This window comes from Equus caballus, chromosome 5 (assembly GCF_041296265.1).
Source record: "Equus caballus isolate H_3958 breed thoroughbred chromosome 5, TB-T2T, whole genome shotgun sequence".
In the NCBI taxonomy this organism is placed as follows: Eukaryota; Metazoa; Chordata; class Mammalia; order Perissodactyla; family Equidae; genus Equus; species Equus caballus.
The window spans coordinates 61,978,906-61,996,665 of record NC_091688.1 but is presented as its reverse complement, the minus strand read 5'-3'; the positions used below and the strand labels follow the sequence as shown (position 1 = coordinate 61,996,665).

General features: G+C 45.9%; 1 protein-coding gene across 4 annotated transcripts in view; it reads right to left on the bottom strand.

Annotated features, from left to right (window-relative positions):
• Positions 1-2,582: 2,582 nt before the first annotated feature.
• Positions 2,583-17,760, bottom strand: part of KCND3 (potassium voltage-gated channel subfamily D member 3) — a 212,362-nt gene continuing 197,184 nt past the window's right edge. For 2 of the 4 annotated variants that reach the window (XM_023641416.2, XM_023641417.2), the window contains exons 4-8: positions 12,397-12,498; positions 11,942-12,031; positions 10,264-10,320; positions 8,842-9,089; positions 2,583-8,119 (exon numbers count right to left, since the gene is read on the bottom strand). In XM_023641416.2, coding sequence (XP_023497184.1) covers positions 7,918-8,119; positions 8,842-9,089; positions 10,264-10,320; positions 11,942-12,031; positions 12,397-12,498 — 699 coding nt within the window. In that variant the 3' untranslated portion in view covers positions 2,583-7,917. The remainder of the gene's footprint in view (positions 8,120-8,841; positions 9,090-10,263; positions 10,321-11,941; positions 12,032-12,396; positions 12,499-17,760) is intronic. The other 2 variants (XM_023641418.2, XM_070268524.1) reach the window with 1 other exon arrangement.

Sequence of the window (17,760 nt, the reverse complement as noted above, 5' to 3'; positions counted from 1 at the left end):
AATGAGATGTTAAATATTCTTTTATTTCTTCTCTGTGGCAGTCCTTTTATGGTTATGCATTTAGTTCCCAAACCTTTCTGTGAACTGGATTTGTGATGAGGGAACCCCTTATGTATGGAGATGGGTATTTACTTTTTAAAAGGAAAGCTCTTCTTTCCTGTGTACATACTTGTCTAGGCAGCATAAACATGTCCCCCCAGGGCTGTCAGCAAACATCCACAGCCATTGTCATTTACTGTCCAACACTCAAATAACAGAGTCCCAAACTCCTGTTTACCTTGCATTCCTGTCATTTGGGTTGGGCAATGGTAGGGTTTACTTCTGCGTATCAGTACTGTGCATTACTGCCAAATTAGAATGAATTAATAGTGTAAATAGCAAATCCATAGTTAAGTCCAGTATGTCATTAAGAATTCATTTAATTACATACTTAAGATCCTGTCATTGCTATAAAGTCGAACTTACCTCTTTTTTTTCCTACCTTTTCCCCCATAATACAGCCAAGTTCAGTTTGTCATTGCTAGGGGAATTTAATTAGGATACTCTGGCATCTTAATTAGAGATGAGGTTATCTGTTAGTCTTGAAATTAATTGGGTTCTCTCTTTAGGTTTGTCTTATTTTGTGTTTTTGTTTTTAAATAAAAAAATAAGCTGGAGGTGAGCATATGCATAACATGAAAATACTAGTTGCTTCATTTTCCATAAACATTTGCTAGGAAAATTTCAGCCATTACAGAAGGGATGCAGTTATAGTGGTGGCTGTGGAAGAAATCTGCTGTTTGTGTGTGACTATCTGTGTGGACAAGGATTTTTTGTTTGGAGTTGTCAGTCTAGGTACATGTCCCCATAATCTGTTAGGAGCCAGAAATAGATTTTAGGTAAATTCACTTGAGAATGCTTTGTGGTGTAGTGGAAAGAGTGTTTGTCCTGGTTAAGACTGCCACTACCTACTTTTCTACCTTGTACCAGTCATTTAACCTCTCAGGGTCCAGTTTTCTCACCAATAAAATGAGAGAGTTGGATTAGAAGATTTTTAGGGTCCCTTCCAGTTCTGAGATTTAATTAATATATGACTAATGAGAGAAAATATTTTGTACTTGGGGGAAAAATCATTTTATGTATATAGAGAGCTTTTATAAATTCAGATAATTTGGATGAGGGCTAGTGTGAATTGGTTAAAGGTCTGAATTCTAGAATACTAAATCAATACACTTACTACAATTGTTCAAGTTAAGCTTTAACTTAAATTAGCCTAGCAGTATTAACATGTAGAGAAATCTTTGGAAAACCTGCTGCTTTGGATAATTCTGACTTAGAATCCAAATTATTTTGGTAATTTAATAGTTTCTAAAGTAGCTTAAGTATTGCAGTAATCTTTACCAACCTTTTAAAAACATGTGGCTTAAAGGTAAACTTCAGCCCCTGAATGCTGAAAAGAATTGAACATGAATTCTAGTACTTGCGAATCACCTTGTATGAGACAAAGGAGTAGCTTCAAGGTTTAGGGTTGTTTCCTCCCCCTAAACGTAAATAAACCTATGTTAATCTTAAAAAATAGAATTCTATTTTTGATAGTCTTAGCTGACATTGGAACTCCATCACAAGGTTATTTTCTTGGCAGAATATGTTTATTGTTTTGTGCCTCTGAACAAGCACATATGTCCCAGTTAACATTTAGTGCTTTTTAATGAAAAAGAACATGTATTGCTCAACGCACATCTGGTTTCTGATTACTTGGCTCCAGATTATTTGAGCTATGGATCTGTAGTGACACCTAGTGGGTGACAAGGATATGAGCATCAGTGATTGAAATGAATTTCAGTCAACTTCTAGGGCCTTTGGGTATCATGCACTTGCCTTACTGTTCCATTTCTATCACAGTTTTCATTGATGGGAATCTGGCTGTTGTGGGGAAATGAAAAGGATTCCCAATGTTGCCACATTATGGTGAAATATGAAAATGCCTATTGCTCTCACTACCTCAGTCAGAATTACTAAGGTGAGAGTGGATCTTCAAGATATGTAATCCAATCTCCCCATTTTTAAGATGAGAAAACAAACTGAAGCCAAAAGAAAAGTGGCTGATGTGAAGTGATACCAGTAAGGGATGAAACCTAAACTTGAGCCTCCGTCATCGAATCCCAAGCTTTCTGCCATACCCTATGCAGGTGAATTTAAGTTTGAGTTTTCTTTTTAGTTTGAGACTTTGGTTTAGATGGAGTAGGTATTCAGTGTATTCTCAGCAGAACCATTACTGATACGTAAAGGCAGATTTTCTTTCAATAATAGGAGTTGGGCTTCAAAATCGAGCTGTTGATAAACGCAATCAAATGCTCTCCCCATTAGTGAACATGCGTGACTAGAGCACACGAGCAGGAAGGGCTGTCGTGGATGTCAGAGGAGCTGCTTGCATTGAGGGAGGGTGGTGGTGGGGGTGGGGGGAAGATTGCATTAGACCTTTAAGCACCCTTCTGGGATTCTGTGACTTTTTTCTGGCACGGTAGAAAGCCTCTCTGTTCAAATTACCTTTATTTTCTAGGGTATAGCAGGAGAATTGGTATTAAAATAAAAACTCATAATCCTTTTAGGGTTTGTGGCACATTGTTTAATCCAGATTGGATACATCAGGTACAGCAGTGGCACATGACTCAGTACTGTAAATGATAGACGTTTTAACATATGCACTACAGTTTCAAAAGAAGACGACAGGAAACGCAAGAGTTTTTCTTCCATAGAAAGTTTTCACATGTTTATCTTCCTGCAGTTTTGTACAGTATTTCTTCTTTGCCCTTGTGATGTTGGTAAGCAAAGCCCATTTATTGTACGAAAATAGAAAAGAACACACTTGATGTTTCTCACGATAACATTAATGGGAGAGGGGTGACCTCTAAGGAAAACATTACATTGGAATGTCTGATTATCAAAAATATACCATCCCTCCCACCTCCCAGGTTTGTAAAATAGTCTATTGGTCCAAGGAGCCCCCCAGGACTTGGGTCAGTGTCCTACACTGGTTAGAGTGACACCATCCAGTGTAGGTAAGTAACCTGCTAAGATAAATGTCATTCCCACACTAGATGAGAAAAACACAGAACGTTCTGAATAGAAAACAAGACTCAAAAGGAACCCCTTTAAAGCTATTTCTTTTTCTTATAGCCACTTTCTCTTAGTTCTAATGACGCGTTTCATGATGCTGTTTAGGCTCCAAGGGTCACGGGTCATAACAATGGTTTTCCTTCATCCAGTCATTTTAAAGCTTTGCAAATGATGAGATTTCATAAGGAAATCAGAAAGGGAAAATAGAAGTCTTTCGGGTTCCTCTTTGTCATGGTTACCATGTCAATTAGTTTAGAAGGGAAACTAATATTGCCTTAGATTAACAGCATTGGGATCTTTCTTCCTTGTAGTTACCTGGTAATTGAAGTGAGGGAGCCTGGACAACTAGAATTCATTAATAACCTCAAAATCTAGGTTTAGCTCAATTTCAACCACTACCTCTGCAAAGTTAAAAAAAAAGGACAAGGAGAAAATCTAGGTACATGTTTCAGTGTACACCACCTATATTCTAACAAGCGACGTGACCCTGAACTGCAGGAATCGTAGTTTGAAAACTGGGTAAAGTCCTCAGCATATCCATGAATTGACTTTTTTGTTAACCATGGATCAGTGTTAACTGTCCACTTTAATTTCTGTTAAAATTCTTTGTTTTTCTTAATTTCACTTTTCTACTTGCTGGCCTTATACTCCTGTGTGATAGTAGACTGATGTGTTCAATTGTCATTGAGAATATCTGTCTTTCGAACAGGAGTGTATGCCGTTGGTCCTGAGCTTGACACTAGCCGTGAAATTCGGGGATGGAGGAGAAAGAGTACAGAGTTTGCTTCTGGGCCCGGGATCAGGGTGGCTCTGAATGTTTTGCTTCCTCCCCCTAATCGCCACCCTTGAAATCCAGGTATTAAAAATATAAGCAAGCCTCAGAGTAATGCAGTGTGATGTGGAGGAACAACCCCAGGACAAGCTGGCTGACCCGGACTGCAATCTGAGATCTGCCACTAACCTGCCATGTGAACTGGCATAGGTCACGCAGCTTCTTCTTGCCTCTTTTCCTCTCTGTGAACCAAGGATTTAGTTGCTTCATCTAGGCTCATCAGAGGTTGTAGTGAGAATCGAAAGGACTACAGAAGGTATCCTTTGAAATGTCATCCCAGCCCTCTCTTTATTGAGAAGAGAGAGCTTTTGACTGAAAAAACCTGACCACTTGTTCACCTATTCTTTTTTTATAAGATTGGCACCTGAGCTAACATCTATTGCCAATCTTTTATTTTCCTCTTCTCCCTAAAGCCCCCCAGTACACAGTTGTATATTCTAGTTGTGAATCCCTCTGGTTGTGGCATGCGGGATGCCGCCTCAGCATGGCTTGATGAAGGGTGCCATGTCTGCACCCAGGATCCAAACCGGTGAAACCTTGGGCCGCCGAAGTGGAGTGCATGAACTTAGCCACTCAGCCACGGGGCTGGCCCTACTGTTCACCTATTTTTGACAGCATTGATAGTCCATAGCTGGTGCTACCCAGGGAACGGCAATTTCCAATGTATGGTTTGTATTAGTACAATCAGGTGGTGTCCAAGGGCTGTGCCCAAGTCGTGCTGGTATTTACATAAGACGGTGTCTCTAGTTATGGCGTGTATTTTTTGATGGGTCTTCTCGGAAGCATCAGTGCTCTGAGAGGCAGTGGGTATAGTGGAAAAAGCGTTCGACTATTACCCAAGAGACTTGTGTTCTGGTCCCAGCTCTGTCATTAAATGACTGCATGACCTTGAGCAAGTCACTTAATTTCTCTGTCTCTCAGCTTTCTACACTGTAAAATGAATTAGATATTCTTGAATCTCTCCTAGTCCTAATATGCTCTTAATAGTATGTTTTCTAAGTTTCTATTCATTTGAATGTAGCCTATTAGTTGCTTTTTTTTTTAAGCTCCCTAATGCTGAGTGGGATTGAATGCAAGAGGTGGTTTTGGGAATCTTCTGTTATGCTGAAGTGGTTCGTGAACTATGAAAGCTCAAGAGTCATTGCACCAGAAAGCCATTGCCCCCAGAAAACTCTGATATCCTGGTTCTTCAGTCGCTGGCCAGTGAGTTAGACTTATTAAACTGATTCAGCACACTTTGGTCCTTTTGTTAACTTACAAATGCCCTTTAGCAGTGGAATCTGGCTGTGTTCTGTCGTGTAGGTCAGCCATTTTTCTGGGTTGACATCTTCTTTTGGATCAGAAGTGAGCCGGGTCTCTTTTCCCTGGCTAAGTCTACACTGTGGAATGGAGATTAAGAAGATAGTCTAATGGTCTTCTAGGAACTGACATAATGTGGGATTTGGTAATGAAATTGAAGGAGTAGAAAACATTCAGTTCTTTAGGGTAAAAAAATGGGAGGTTATTTGAGACATAATTTTTTTAAATTGCTTCATTAATTTTTGTGGAAACCATGAATATGCTCCCTTGGTGCACTGTCAAACGGATCCTGGGCTGGATCAGTCATTATTCTAACCCTGTGGTGACCTGTTCTTAAACACAGGGAGTTTGTATGTGTAGGCAGCCATGTTCTTATTTACTTCTGTATCCCTTACCCCACTCAGTAGTTATGATGTAAACTTAGATACTTAGACATCCCTAACTTTGTTCTGTTACCCACTCTTTCAAAAGAAAAATTCCTTTTTAGTCCTCTGCTTTCCCTAATGAGATGTGTGTATAAAATGAATGGATTTAGTACTTACTCTTAGGTGTGTTTATGTTGTGTGTGTACATATGTATTCCTCTTCCTCTTAGACCATAAGTTCAGAGGGCCAGAACCACCCCATTCTCATGTTAGGGAGAAATCCTTGAGGCCAGATCCAGAGAAAGAACTCAGTCAGTGGTCAACAAGGAAAAGCATAAGGAGATAAAGGTCAAAGACTCCCTCTCTTCTGCCCTCTCCCCACCTTTTGGTTAGGTGCTGCCTTATAACCCTTTGGCTTTCCCCTTCTACAAAGTCACTAGAGCTAGGGTCATAGGGAAGCCCACTGAAGGTGTTTTTTGGTTCCTGGCTAGTGCAACTCGTCTAGATGGCTGTGGTGGGCAGAGAAATTCTTGGCTTAAAATTAAACAGCTAATGATTAAGCTGTAGAATGGACAAGGAGCTCCTGAGGAGCTCTTGTATCTCAGAGCCCAGGCTAGTGAGATTGCAATAGGGGAGTTGGGGATTGGGGAGGGCAGGAAGGGGCTTGTCACTAACCCTGAGGCCCACCTTCTCTGCTACAAGCCATCAAAATGGATAGGAAGATTCCAGAAATGCTGTTCCTGGCCCCCACCAGCGTGCAAGCCACTTGAACAGAAATAATGTCCAGGTTCTCCAGAAATAATATTCACTCCCTCACTTGCATGAAGGTGATCAGGCTTCTCCCGTTTCAGTTATCTTCAGGGACATCAGGCTTGAAGACTTCAGGCCTCAAGGCATCTTTCAGACCAGGTAAGAATCATCTAGAATCTCTTACTTGCTTTCACACTTTGGAGCATCCTTCATGAGGCACACAGGCTTAACCTGCAGCCTCCATGTGGGAGTTGCCTCGGGTGGGAGATAAGTCAGTAGCTTGGTTCCCATACCACTGCCCCCTCTGCAGGAAACTGCTCATGGGGCCTCTTGGCAGAGCTCTGGATGAGCTTTATGGTGGGTCCTGAAAGAAGGGCACATAGCAAGGTGCCACGGGGGCCAACTGCTGCTGTGAGCCCTGGGTTCTTCTGGTCTTGCTTCACTGGCACCCACCAGAGTTGACTGTGCTTCTCAGGTGTTGGCTCTTTCCTTTTCAAGATCCCAGTGTGATCAGTCCAGTCATTCCCTCTCTCCCCCAGAAATGGAAACTGCAAACACCAGTGGTTCCAACCACAAGGGAAGCACTTTCTTCTATAAAGTAGACTTCCCTCATCCCTCAACTCTCCTGTTTTCCCTTCATTGTTTGCTCTTACACAGTTGCGTTCAGACAATACAGCTCCCAGGCACAAGTCTGCGGTGCCTGGCAGTGGAGAAGCCTTTACTAACATCTCTCAGGATTGCGGGGGTCCATGTAGAGACAGATGGCTGGACACAGAGAAATACAGCCAGGGAGTGAAGCTAAGAAGTACAGAGACACAGAAGACAGGGACAGACACAGGGGAAGTGTAGCTGTGTGGTCACTTGGCAGCTCTGCAGGTCAGCTGGGCAGTGGGGGCCCTGGCTCAGTTGACCTGACCCACCTGGGGGAATGGAGAGAGAACTCAGCTATAACTGACTTCTTAGCCTAAAAGCTTTTGCTATAAAAGGAGAAAAAAAAAAAAAAAAAAACCTCACAAAATGCATTGTTTTGGTTCAAAGGTATTGGGTCCATGGAGAAAAACATTTCACAAAAATCCGTTGGTGTTTTTGTTTTCCACCTTTTCCCATGAATAAATATTATCCATTAAGAGCCTTGAAAAAGGTGCTTAATTACACAGTGTTATATTTTCTTCCTGTTTTGCATGTGACAACTCGGCCTCTGTGCTGCTCTTGGTCTTGGATCTTCCTCACTGGGTCTCCAGAAACAACGTTATTTGGTCTGAGGCTCCCCCCTCCAGGCCCTGTCCTGGCACGCAGCCTATACCCCCGCCATCCCATCCCCTACCCCACCCACCCTCCCTTCCTCTGGCCCCAGTGAGATGCAGTGTCACAGGGCTGTGTCCACGCCAGCAGCAGTGAGCCTCAGGTGCCCCTTCGCTGCCTCTTTTTCCTTCCAGGCACAAGTTTCAGTGCTAGGGGTGCAACGGGGCAGGCAGAAAGAGTGGGGAAGGGGGGAGGGAGTGGTCCCAGTGGCCACCCACCAACATGCCAGCCCCCTTCGCTCCCACTCCCCGCACTGGCCCTCCATCCAGTGGTTTTACAAGGCGGAGACCTTGACGACATTGCTGGCTACAGAAGGAATGTTCGTGTTGGGGCCGGGGCTGGCAGGGGGTGGCCGACTTTCCCCCTCTGGGGTCAGCGCTGGGGGAGTGGGGATGCTGATGATGGCTGTGGTGATCTGGGATGTTTTGCAGTTTGGTCTCAGTCCGTCGTCTGCTTTCAAATTAAGGCTGGATCGACTGGGATAAAAAAAGAGTGAGTTGATGATAGTTCCTCTTGCTCGTGTCCCAAAGCTTCCCTAGCCTCCTACAGCTCTCGCTCACAGCAACTAGGAGGAGCTTTCGGTGTCCTCCTGGCTCTGCTTTTGGTAATCAGCCTACAATGATCTATTCTAGTTGTTATTCCTCAACTACCAACAACTGCAAAGTCATGGATGTTGGGCTTTGCCATTCAGAGTATACATTGTTCCCTCCAGTGGATTTTTACCTATCATTTATGGCATCTGACTTTTGCTTTCTCTGAATTCCTTGCAACTCACTGGAGGTAGTGAGAAGTGGCCTAAATATAAGCAGAGAAAGGAGGAAAAAGTCAGTCTAGGATTCAAAATCAGCCTTGGGTAAGCCATGTGTCACACAATTGTGAAAATTATTTCCTCGAGAAAATGGTTCATCTATTCTTTGCACCAGGGTGGGTCATTTTTGGATTTTTAAAATTTTTTTTCTGGTATCTAACCCCACATTGTGCCTAAACTTGCTGTGGTATCCTCCTAAGCATTTGAAGGGCTTTGGGTCAACTTTCAAGGATGAGAGGGAAGGTGGAGGGAGGAAGGAGGAGGCTCACGCATTAAATAAGGGAGAGGGAGAGCAAGAGGACCCTCCAGCTTCTCCTAATGCTGAGATTGTTTTGTTCTGTGAATGAACGACTCAAGCCTTTGGGAGTGATGGGGATGGAAGCCACTCACCTAGTAGTGAGGGAGGGCTGCTCGCTGCCCTGGATGTGGATCGTGCTGAGCTCTTGCATGCTGCGCAGGCGAGTGGCCGGCAGGTTGGAATTGGGCAGGTGTGTGGTCTTCTTATTACGACGGGAGCAGCAGGTGGTAGTGAGGCCCGGGTGGCTGGACAGTGAGGGGCTCCTTGTGGACGGGTAGTTCTGCATTGAACTCTCCATGCAGTTCTGCTCAAACATCTGCTCATCTATAAATTCATGGTTCTGTGGGAAGTGGAAGGAGAGGGAGTAGGAAAAGGAGATAGGAAGGAGGGGATGAGCCCCCATACTCTGCATGGCTGCCTGTCTCTGTCCTGGGCCTTGAGAGAAGGGCTCCCAGCTGCCTGGAGCACAAATAAGCATTCAGGAGGGGTGATGTCCCACAGGTATCAAATGAAGAAACAAAGAGATTCCTATTGGCAGCCCTGGCCATCAGATTGAAGGGTGGGCACTGCGGTTGTTAAATCATGACATGACGTACACTCTACAGCTTTGAGCTTAAGGGACAGAGAGGACATGGAGGAATTCAGTGGCATCAGCAGAACTAGAAGCAAAGACTTGACTTTGCAGGCTTTGCACAGGACCTCCTGGGGGTGGCAGATAAGGAGTCACTGAATACGAGTTGTGGGTATGCTAAGTTGTCTTGTCTGGATTAATGAGTGAGATCCTTATGAATCTTGGGTAAGCGTGAGACTTTTGAAGGCACTGGATTATTCTTGGAATTGGGAGAACTTTGCTCTTGAAGGCCAATGGGGTCAAACTGTTGGGGTTATGATTTCTTTTAACTATTGTTTTTTTCATCTGATTATGAGATATGGATTATTAATATACCTGGAGGCACAGGATTCCCTAAGTCAAGTGTAAGCATGGGAAGGGAATGCTAATAGCCTCCTGACTGGAGGCCATCAGGATGGGGTGGAGCTGAACCCAGGATAACTAAAAAATGTCTGTTTGGCCAAGGTGACTGAATTTATGGCATTAATGTTCTGGCCAAGGCTGCCAGAGTGTGGCGAAAGTCTGAAGAGAAGTAGCATGAGAACAGAGTTCAGAGAGAGACTAACCCTGACAGCCAATACCAGGAGTCCCCAAGGAACTGGGGAGGTGGCACAGACCGATGTGGTACTGGACACTCACAGGATACCCACATTGGTGCCATGTTTCACCACCCCCTCCAAGCCCCTGGGGAGATCAAAAGAGGGAATCAGAAAGGCAGTTGGGTAGTTCAGCACAAAAAACTGTAAGCCTGAGCTGGTACTGGGTGTGGCAGCAGGGTTAGGATAAGCCCCAGAAGAATTGACAGCACATGCAGAGAACCAGACCAGGGGGTAAAAAGAGGAGAATCCACACACTCAGAAGAATCAGAGAGAAAAACATCAATTGAATTTTTAAAAAGTTATACCTTGATGGTGGAGGTTCGTACAGATAACAGGGGATCATCCACAAGATAGGACAACCCCTACAGGACAACATGCCAACAGAAGATAAAAACACCATTGATTGTACATTCCAGCATTCCCAAGCTCAGTTTTGACATTCAGTCTCTCAATCCCAGCATTCCACCCTTTCAGTCCAACATTCCATCCCTCGTTCCCAGCATTCTCCCCGCTTTGTCCCAACGTTCTACCCCTTGGCTCCAACACGACCCTGCTCAAACCCAACATTCATTCCCTTCATCCCAACATTCTGCCTCTTTTATCCCAACCTTCCACCCCTTGAGTCCAACATTCCTCCCCTGAAATCCAGCATTCCATCTCTTTAATACCAATATCCCACCCCCACAATCCAACATTCTTTCCCTCAAATTCAGCATTCCACCCTTTCAATGCCAGCATTCCATCCCTCAATTCCAAAATCTCATTTCATCAGTGCCAACATTCCAGCCCTTCAAACCCAAATATTTTCACCCATATCCTTTCAATTTATACATTCCACCCAGCACATGCAACTTGGAAAGGGCAGTTGGGTCTGGGCCTATCCCTTTGGCAAGCTCTGAGTCTTTGAGAGAAATTCTAGATAGGTACATACAGTTCTTGACACTAAGAAATATTTGATAAATCCTGGAAACTAGAGTTTTCAGAGTACCTTCCCATTTTGGAAGTCCTCATTGGTTCAACTGCCGTCCACAGTGTTCACATTTGGCTCATATTAAGAGTCATCTAACACCTATTCCCCCTGCATTAGGGAGACCAGGATATGGAACATTCAGAATTAGAAAGCTCCTTCCTTAGTGTGTTGAGCTCTGACTATTGGCTCTTTGGGGAGGGAGGTTCTAGAAAGGGACAGGAAAGGGTTTCACTTTGGCTGTCCACCCCGACTTCTCCTCCCTCCCTACTGTTGCTAGCACTTGTTGCCAAGGGTCCAGGGTTGGCCCTACTGCCCTTCTTTTCAGTCTGTTGGTGAGGCACAAGCATCATTCCACATTCCAGCTATGGTACCCTAGACCATGACTCTATTTTAACAATAAGTCTTTCAGAATCTGAACTCCCTGAGAATTGCAGGGTGACTAAGTGGGGGTGGTACTGATAAAATCCCTGGCTAGAGAAGTATATGCACTGCCTCCTTCATTCACTGTCTCCTGTTCCAAGGGGAGCATAGGGAGCAAAGAGGCCCACAGATTGCATCAACCTAGATCCAGGGATGGGACAAAAATTAATACTCTTCTCTACTGTGCTATAGCAATGTAGCATAATTTCAGCCCTAGTTTTGAAGAGTGATGCCCATCATAACTGAGAAACCGAAAGGCAGAGCCCTTAGCCCTCTCTAACCAAGAAATGGGCCGTGGGGACTGGTGCAGGGGTGCACAGGAAGGCTGGGGGTAATGGCCTACTCTATGCAGCCGCGGGACAGAGCTGGCCTCCCTACCCTGGTGACATTGCCCCACTGCTTGAGGCCTTCCTCCTGGGGCTGGAGGAGACCTCATCACTACTTTTTGGATCTGAAGGGGACAGACTTTGTCTTCTGAAACTTGGGTCCAAGGTGAGGATACGAGTACAGAGGTCTCGCTCTGTGAGTTCTGACCCTCCAAAAGGGTCAGGGGTCAGGGAAGAGAAAGGAAGTGGCAATGGGCTGCGACTCACAGTGGTTTTTTCCAGGCAGTGCAGCAGGTGATGGTGCTGACTCTCGATGAGCGAGGTGGACTTGCCCATATGCTCCTCTTCCGGGGTGCCCTAGGAGGAAACGAAGAGAGAATGAATATAAAGCTGGTGGCTCTTCCTCTCTCCATCATCTTCATTTCTCTACAGAAGTTAGGAGGGCACCAGAAAAAGCTAGATGAACCAAATTTTAGGGTCACTATAGAACATGCCAGCCTTTGGCCTGGGGGCCCTTGGTCTAAAGCTGGTTTAGGGGTAGTGGTGATAATCCCACTTAGGGGGAGGTTTGTGGAGAGGGGCGGCTACCTGGGGAAAGTTGGAAACACGTCCTTTTCAGGGTTCAAATTGGGGCTTTGGGGTGGGAGTCCGGTACCCTCAGGAAGAGAAAACAAGCCCACCTTCCCCTGCATCTCCCCCAGCCCGGGTCCTCTGGGACCTACCATCAGCTCCAGGGCCTCGTTGAGGAGTCCATTGCGCTTGCTGTGCAGGTAGGCATTGGAGCTGCCTGTTTTGGCCACACGGATCCTGGCAAGACGGGCCTTCTGTGATCGGCAGAGATAATAAAAGAGTGAGGGGGACTGAGAGACAAAAGGACTGCAAGCCTGGCCATGCCAGTGACAGTGGGCTGTCCCGGTGAGGCTGCGTTCCCACGTGATGGCTGATGAAGGGGAGGGAGGAAGCTCCTTCTTCCCAGCCTCGTGGGCCCGGGACTGGGTCTGAGACGCTGTGTGCCGGCTTTGTGCAGCCTGGGCACGGTCAGAGTTCCTAGGGCTTCCCACGCATCTCTGCAGCCTGGGAGTGATCCTGGCAGGAGAAATACCACTCGTCAGAGGCCTCCCTCCTTCCACAAGCTTCATGACCTCTGCCTCCTCAGTATCTACTGGAGTGTTTCTCCTCTCTAACTGGACTGCAGGCTCTCCAAAGGAGCACATGCTACAGCTCTCCTGATGCTCCCCTAGGGTCCAGTGAGTTCCCTGCATGCGGCAGGGGTCCAAATCCCAGTTAATTATGAGAAAAGCAAGGAGTGTGCACATGTGCCCCTCAATACTTCTTAACTCCTTCCCCTCTTTCTATTTTTCCTCAGCACTTACTACTAAGGGAGTGTATGTGTTATAGATTTATCTGCTACTGTCTCTCCCCTACCAGAATGTAAACTCCTTGAGGGCAGGAGTTTTTGTTTTGTTCACTCATGTATCTTCAGTGCCTGGTAATTTTTAAATTAATAAATGAATTTATAATTGCATGCCTGTCTTTGGGAGTGGATTCATGTGTGGATGCATCACTGTATTTTGTCATGCATGTCTATGGGAATGAGTGTAGGTGCAAGTGCATGTGACAAGTTGGCGCGATGTGTGTGTGTAAGAGAAGGGAGGATGGAACACATTTCCATACACCACTTTGGCTTAACTAGGACAACTGAAAATCTCCCCAGCTCCAACCTGGGGAGCCTTCAGCAGACTTCCTGCAGGAGGGCTGCATGATATCTCAATGCAAGCTCAGCTCTCCTGCTTGCAGAGGCAGTGGGAGAGGCTGGGCACACTGCACATGCTGGCTGTTCTTCTCCTTCCTGATAACCATAATCAGTGTCACCACAACAGCAGCACAACCACAGAGGGAGGCCTAGGAGGAAAGAGTCTTCGGGAGATAGGGAGAAGAGATGAGTAGAGGGTTCCTGCTGGTTTAAAAAAACACAGCTTGAGGTTTGGGCTGTTGTCGATCTAGCCTCAGCTCCAGGCCCTTGCTACTGGAAGCAGAAGAGCCCACACGGACTCACAGATCCATCCTGGGGGAGAGGGCTCCTCCTGTCTCTGGGAAAGTCCACCTGCAACTTCATCATGGACTCTGAGCAGAAGAGTCCTTGGAAAATTGTGGACATTTCCATTTCTTATCACCCTTTCCCCAACACAGGGAAGTGTCTCCTGCAGGTGTCCTGCTGGGCTGGTTCATCTGCTAAAAGGAGGCCAGGGACTCAGATTCAGGCTGTCAACAGAAGCACAAGGACGTACTACATCTCTTGTTTCCTGGGAAGTTCCCCTGTGGCCAGCGTGTCCTTGTAGGGACAATTCTGCTCCCTTCCCTGGCTTCTAAATATGAGGAAGAGGTCAGGACTTGAGCCTGGAAGATCTGCCTGTAAATCTGAGGAAGAATGCTCCTCTAGACGGAGAGCATGAAAAGGGGAACGTGGGAGAGAAAGGATCCTGAGTCAGCCATATCATTTCTCTACTCTCTGAGCAACGAACATTCATTCAAGCTCCAGGACAATTCTCTTCCCTGGGACTCCTGCTCCAGCCCTCCCCTCAGCTGGATGTCTACATTCAAGCTAGTTCCTCATCATCTGAGGATGTGGCTGTTATTGTTTTGGATGAGTACTGGATGTTGAGAGCTGCATATGGAAACCCAATTGTGTCAAGCTCATTATAGCCTTCTATAATTTGATTGTACCACTTACAGCCAGACCTTTCTCGTATCTGGGGTCTGTCTTCAGTACTTTCTGGAGATGAAAGATTCTCCTGTTCTCCTTTGTGGCACTTCTTTTAATCTTATCTTACCCTGGGCTCTATTAAAGCAACAGATTGTCATATCAAATGCACTATATCGTTTAATCATTTCCCACACAGGATAAAGAGGTTTGCAATATATTTATGGAACCATAACCAGCATATGAAATTTGGTGAGGATTTTTGGCTTGACTTTGAGCTCCTGAAGGCCAGAGTCTGTGGCTCATGCATATTTTTATGTTCAGCACCTTGCACAGAGCTTCGCACTGAGCAGGTGCTCAGGCAAGTCTCATGACGGCCCAGGAAGGAAGATGAACCTATGCAGTTGGTCAGAAATCCATGTTAATAAAGGCAGTTAATGGGCTCAATCCTTGTATGGACTGGTCAGCCATGACACTCTTCTATGGCCATCCACACAACATCAGAGTCAAGAGAGAATGTAGAGGGGCTAGCCCCATGGCTTAGTAGTTAATTCTGGTGTGCTCTGCTTTGGCAGCCTGGGTTCACGGGTTCGGATCCTGGGTGTGGACCTACAACACTTGTCAGCTATGCTGTCGCGAAGACTCACATATCAAGTCAAGAAAGATTGGCACAGATGTTAGCTGAGGGCTAATCTTCCTCAAGCAAAAAAAGAGGAAGACTGAATGTAGAGATCATCTAGGCTATTTCAAAGACAAGAAAATGAAGGATGTGAGGGGAAGCGACTTATCCAGGGCAAGGCAGTGGACTAGCAAGACTTCAGCTCAGGTCTTCCAACCTTCAGGCCAAGGGCTGTTTCCACAGCACCCCTCTTCTCCTTCCCTGAATTTCAACTCCTGTCAGGTAAGTTTCTAAACTTGATGAGCAAGCCCAGGAAGTTGCACTTGCAACGGGTGTGCAGATTCCAGGGTTGGAGAAGAGGTCTGGAAGGAGGAGGCTGCCACCCGGGGTCCAGTTCCAGGTGGAGTCTCTGCTCAAGAAATCTGTTGGTTCACGAGAAGCCTTTCATGACTAAGCACTTCCTGGCTGCCTGGCTAGCAGGTGCCTTTGGGCCATGAGTACGGACATCTCTTGCCCTGGGAGAGGCAGAAGGAAAGAGAGGGAGAAATGGAAAAGCCAAAAGGAAACATGGGCAATTGCACTCTTAGGCATTTTCCCAGAGAAATTAAAACTTACGTTCACACAAAAACCTGTACATGAATGTTCACAGTAGCTGTATTTATAGTAACCCCAAACTGGAATCATCCCAGATGTCCCTCAACAGACGAACGGTTAAACAAACTGTGATACATCCATATGATGGGATACTGCTCAGCAAGAAAAAGGAGCGCACCATTGATACACACAACTTGGATGAATCTCCAGGAATCCCAAGGAATGAAAACAGCCAGTCTCCAGAGGTTACCTACTGGATGAGTCCATTTATATAACATTTTTGTAATAAAAACATTTTATAAATGGAGGACAGATAAACGGGTACTGGGTTAAGGACTGGGTGGAGGAAGGGTGGGAGGGTGTGGTTATAAAAGGGCAACATGAGGGATCCTTGTGGTGTTGGAACTGTCTGGTACCTTGACTGAGGTGATGGATGCAGGAACCTGCATAGGTGATGAAACTGTATAAAATTCACACACATACCAGTAGAAATAAAACTGAGGAAGTCTGGGTGGGGTTGGTGGATTGTATCAATGTTCATACTCTGGTTGTGATAATCTTATAACTACTTGTGAATCTACAGTGATCTCAACAAAAATTTCCATTAAAAAAGCCCCCCACGCCAGACGTTCCTCTCTCTCTGTCCGCTGCTAGACCTCCTTACTCCATCTCCAATTCACCCGGCTCAGAGAACACAGTGTCTGAAGCAAACAGTCATGGAGTCATTTTAGTAATAACCCTAAGCGAACCAGTCATGATGGGAAAGGATGCTGAGCTTTTGAGACTTTCCTTACACCTGAAGCACGGGGGCTGGCGCTCACCTTCATGGCTGTGTAGCTCCTGAGTCTGGGGTGTGGGCTGAGAACTATTAGCTTCCCTGACCTCCTTCCTGTCTTGTTCTCCACTAATCCCTGGACCTGCCTTCCTTGCCTCACGGTGACAGACTCAGTGCTGGAAGCCGGCAGTATTCTTGGTATTGTACCCTTTTTTTCTTCCCCCTCTCACAGGAAGCCCAAGGTGAAAGAGAAAGGGGCCTAGCAACCTTGAGGAGAGACAGTATCCAGGCGAGGTGCAAACACTGTAAATAATTACCTTGATTTCAAAGGGAGAGTGAAGAGGGGAGGTAGGAGGGTGAGGCAGGAGGCGGAAGGGAAGGAGTCTCATCTTTAGCGGCTGGAGGGAGGAATACACCAAAGCCGATTCCTTCTGGATTTTTAATTACACAGGATGAGCTCTGTAAAGTCCCATGGGGAAATGGTCACTTCTACTTTTTGCAGGGGCAAAACGACTGTGGACGAGATGCTCTAAGAGGTAGGTAAGGGTGTGGGCACGAAGAGGAAGGTAGTGCAGGAGCTGCCTACACAGCTCAGCGGGGCTGCTGTGGGCACAGCCGCAGGCTAGCGTGTGAGCTGAGGGTTCCTCTGAACCTCACTTGCTGGCCAAGAACCTGTGTCAGTCCTAGGCCGTGGGGGTGGGGTTGCTCTAGGACCCCTGGCCCTTCAGAACCTCAGGCTCCTTGATTTGGGAAGGAGATCCCAGTTTCTCCCTGCTCCTTTCTTTAAGACTGTATGATGAATTTAGATATTGTTCACATTTGCCAGCTGACCTGAAGAGGGAAAGAGATAAGACTTCTATTTCTGGGATGGCTAGCAGAGGACAGGGGCTGGGGAAACCCTGACCTTGGATGAAGAGGTAGAAAGTGGGTGCTGTGGGGGATAGAGAGGACAGCACAGAGCCAGAAGATCAATCTAAGGCAAACTGGCCAGACCCAGGTCAAGACAAGTCAAAATATATTCCAGCACAAGTAGAGGGAGACAGAAGGGTGAGGAGGGGGTGACCCCAGGGTACACAAGGGGGATGTGCTGGAAGTGGGAACCAACTGGATTTATGATATAATTATATAATGTATATTATGTTGTTATGATATGTAAATTACCACACATTTCTGAGCTGACTCTCATGAACTCTGTGACTTTGTTTCAATCGGCATACACAAATCTGTTCTGAAGTTCTGAATTCCTCTGATATGCCAAAGAAGCCCTGCTACTTGGAGGTTGTCCTTGCGAGTGGAAAGCCAGGACAGGGGTCATGTGGTGAGGAAGTACCCAGCTACAGCACAGGGCAGGACACACAGGAGGTGTGCAGAAATGTTTGTGGAATGAATGAATGAAA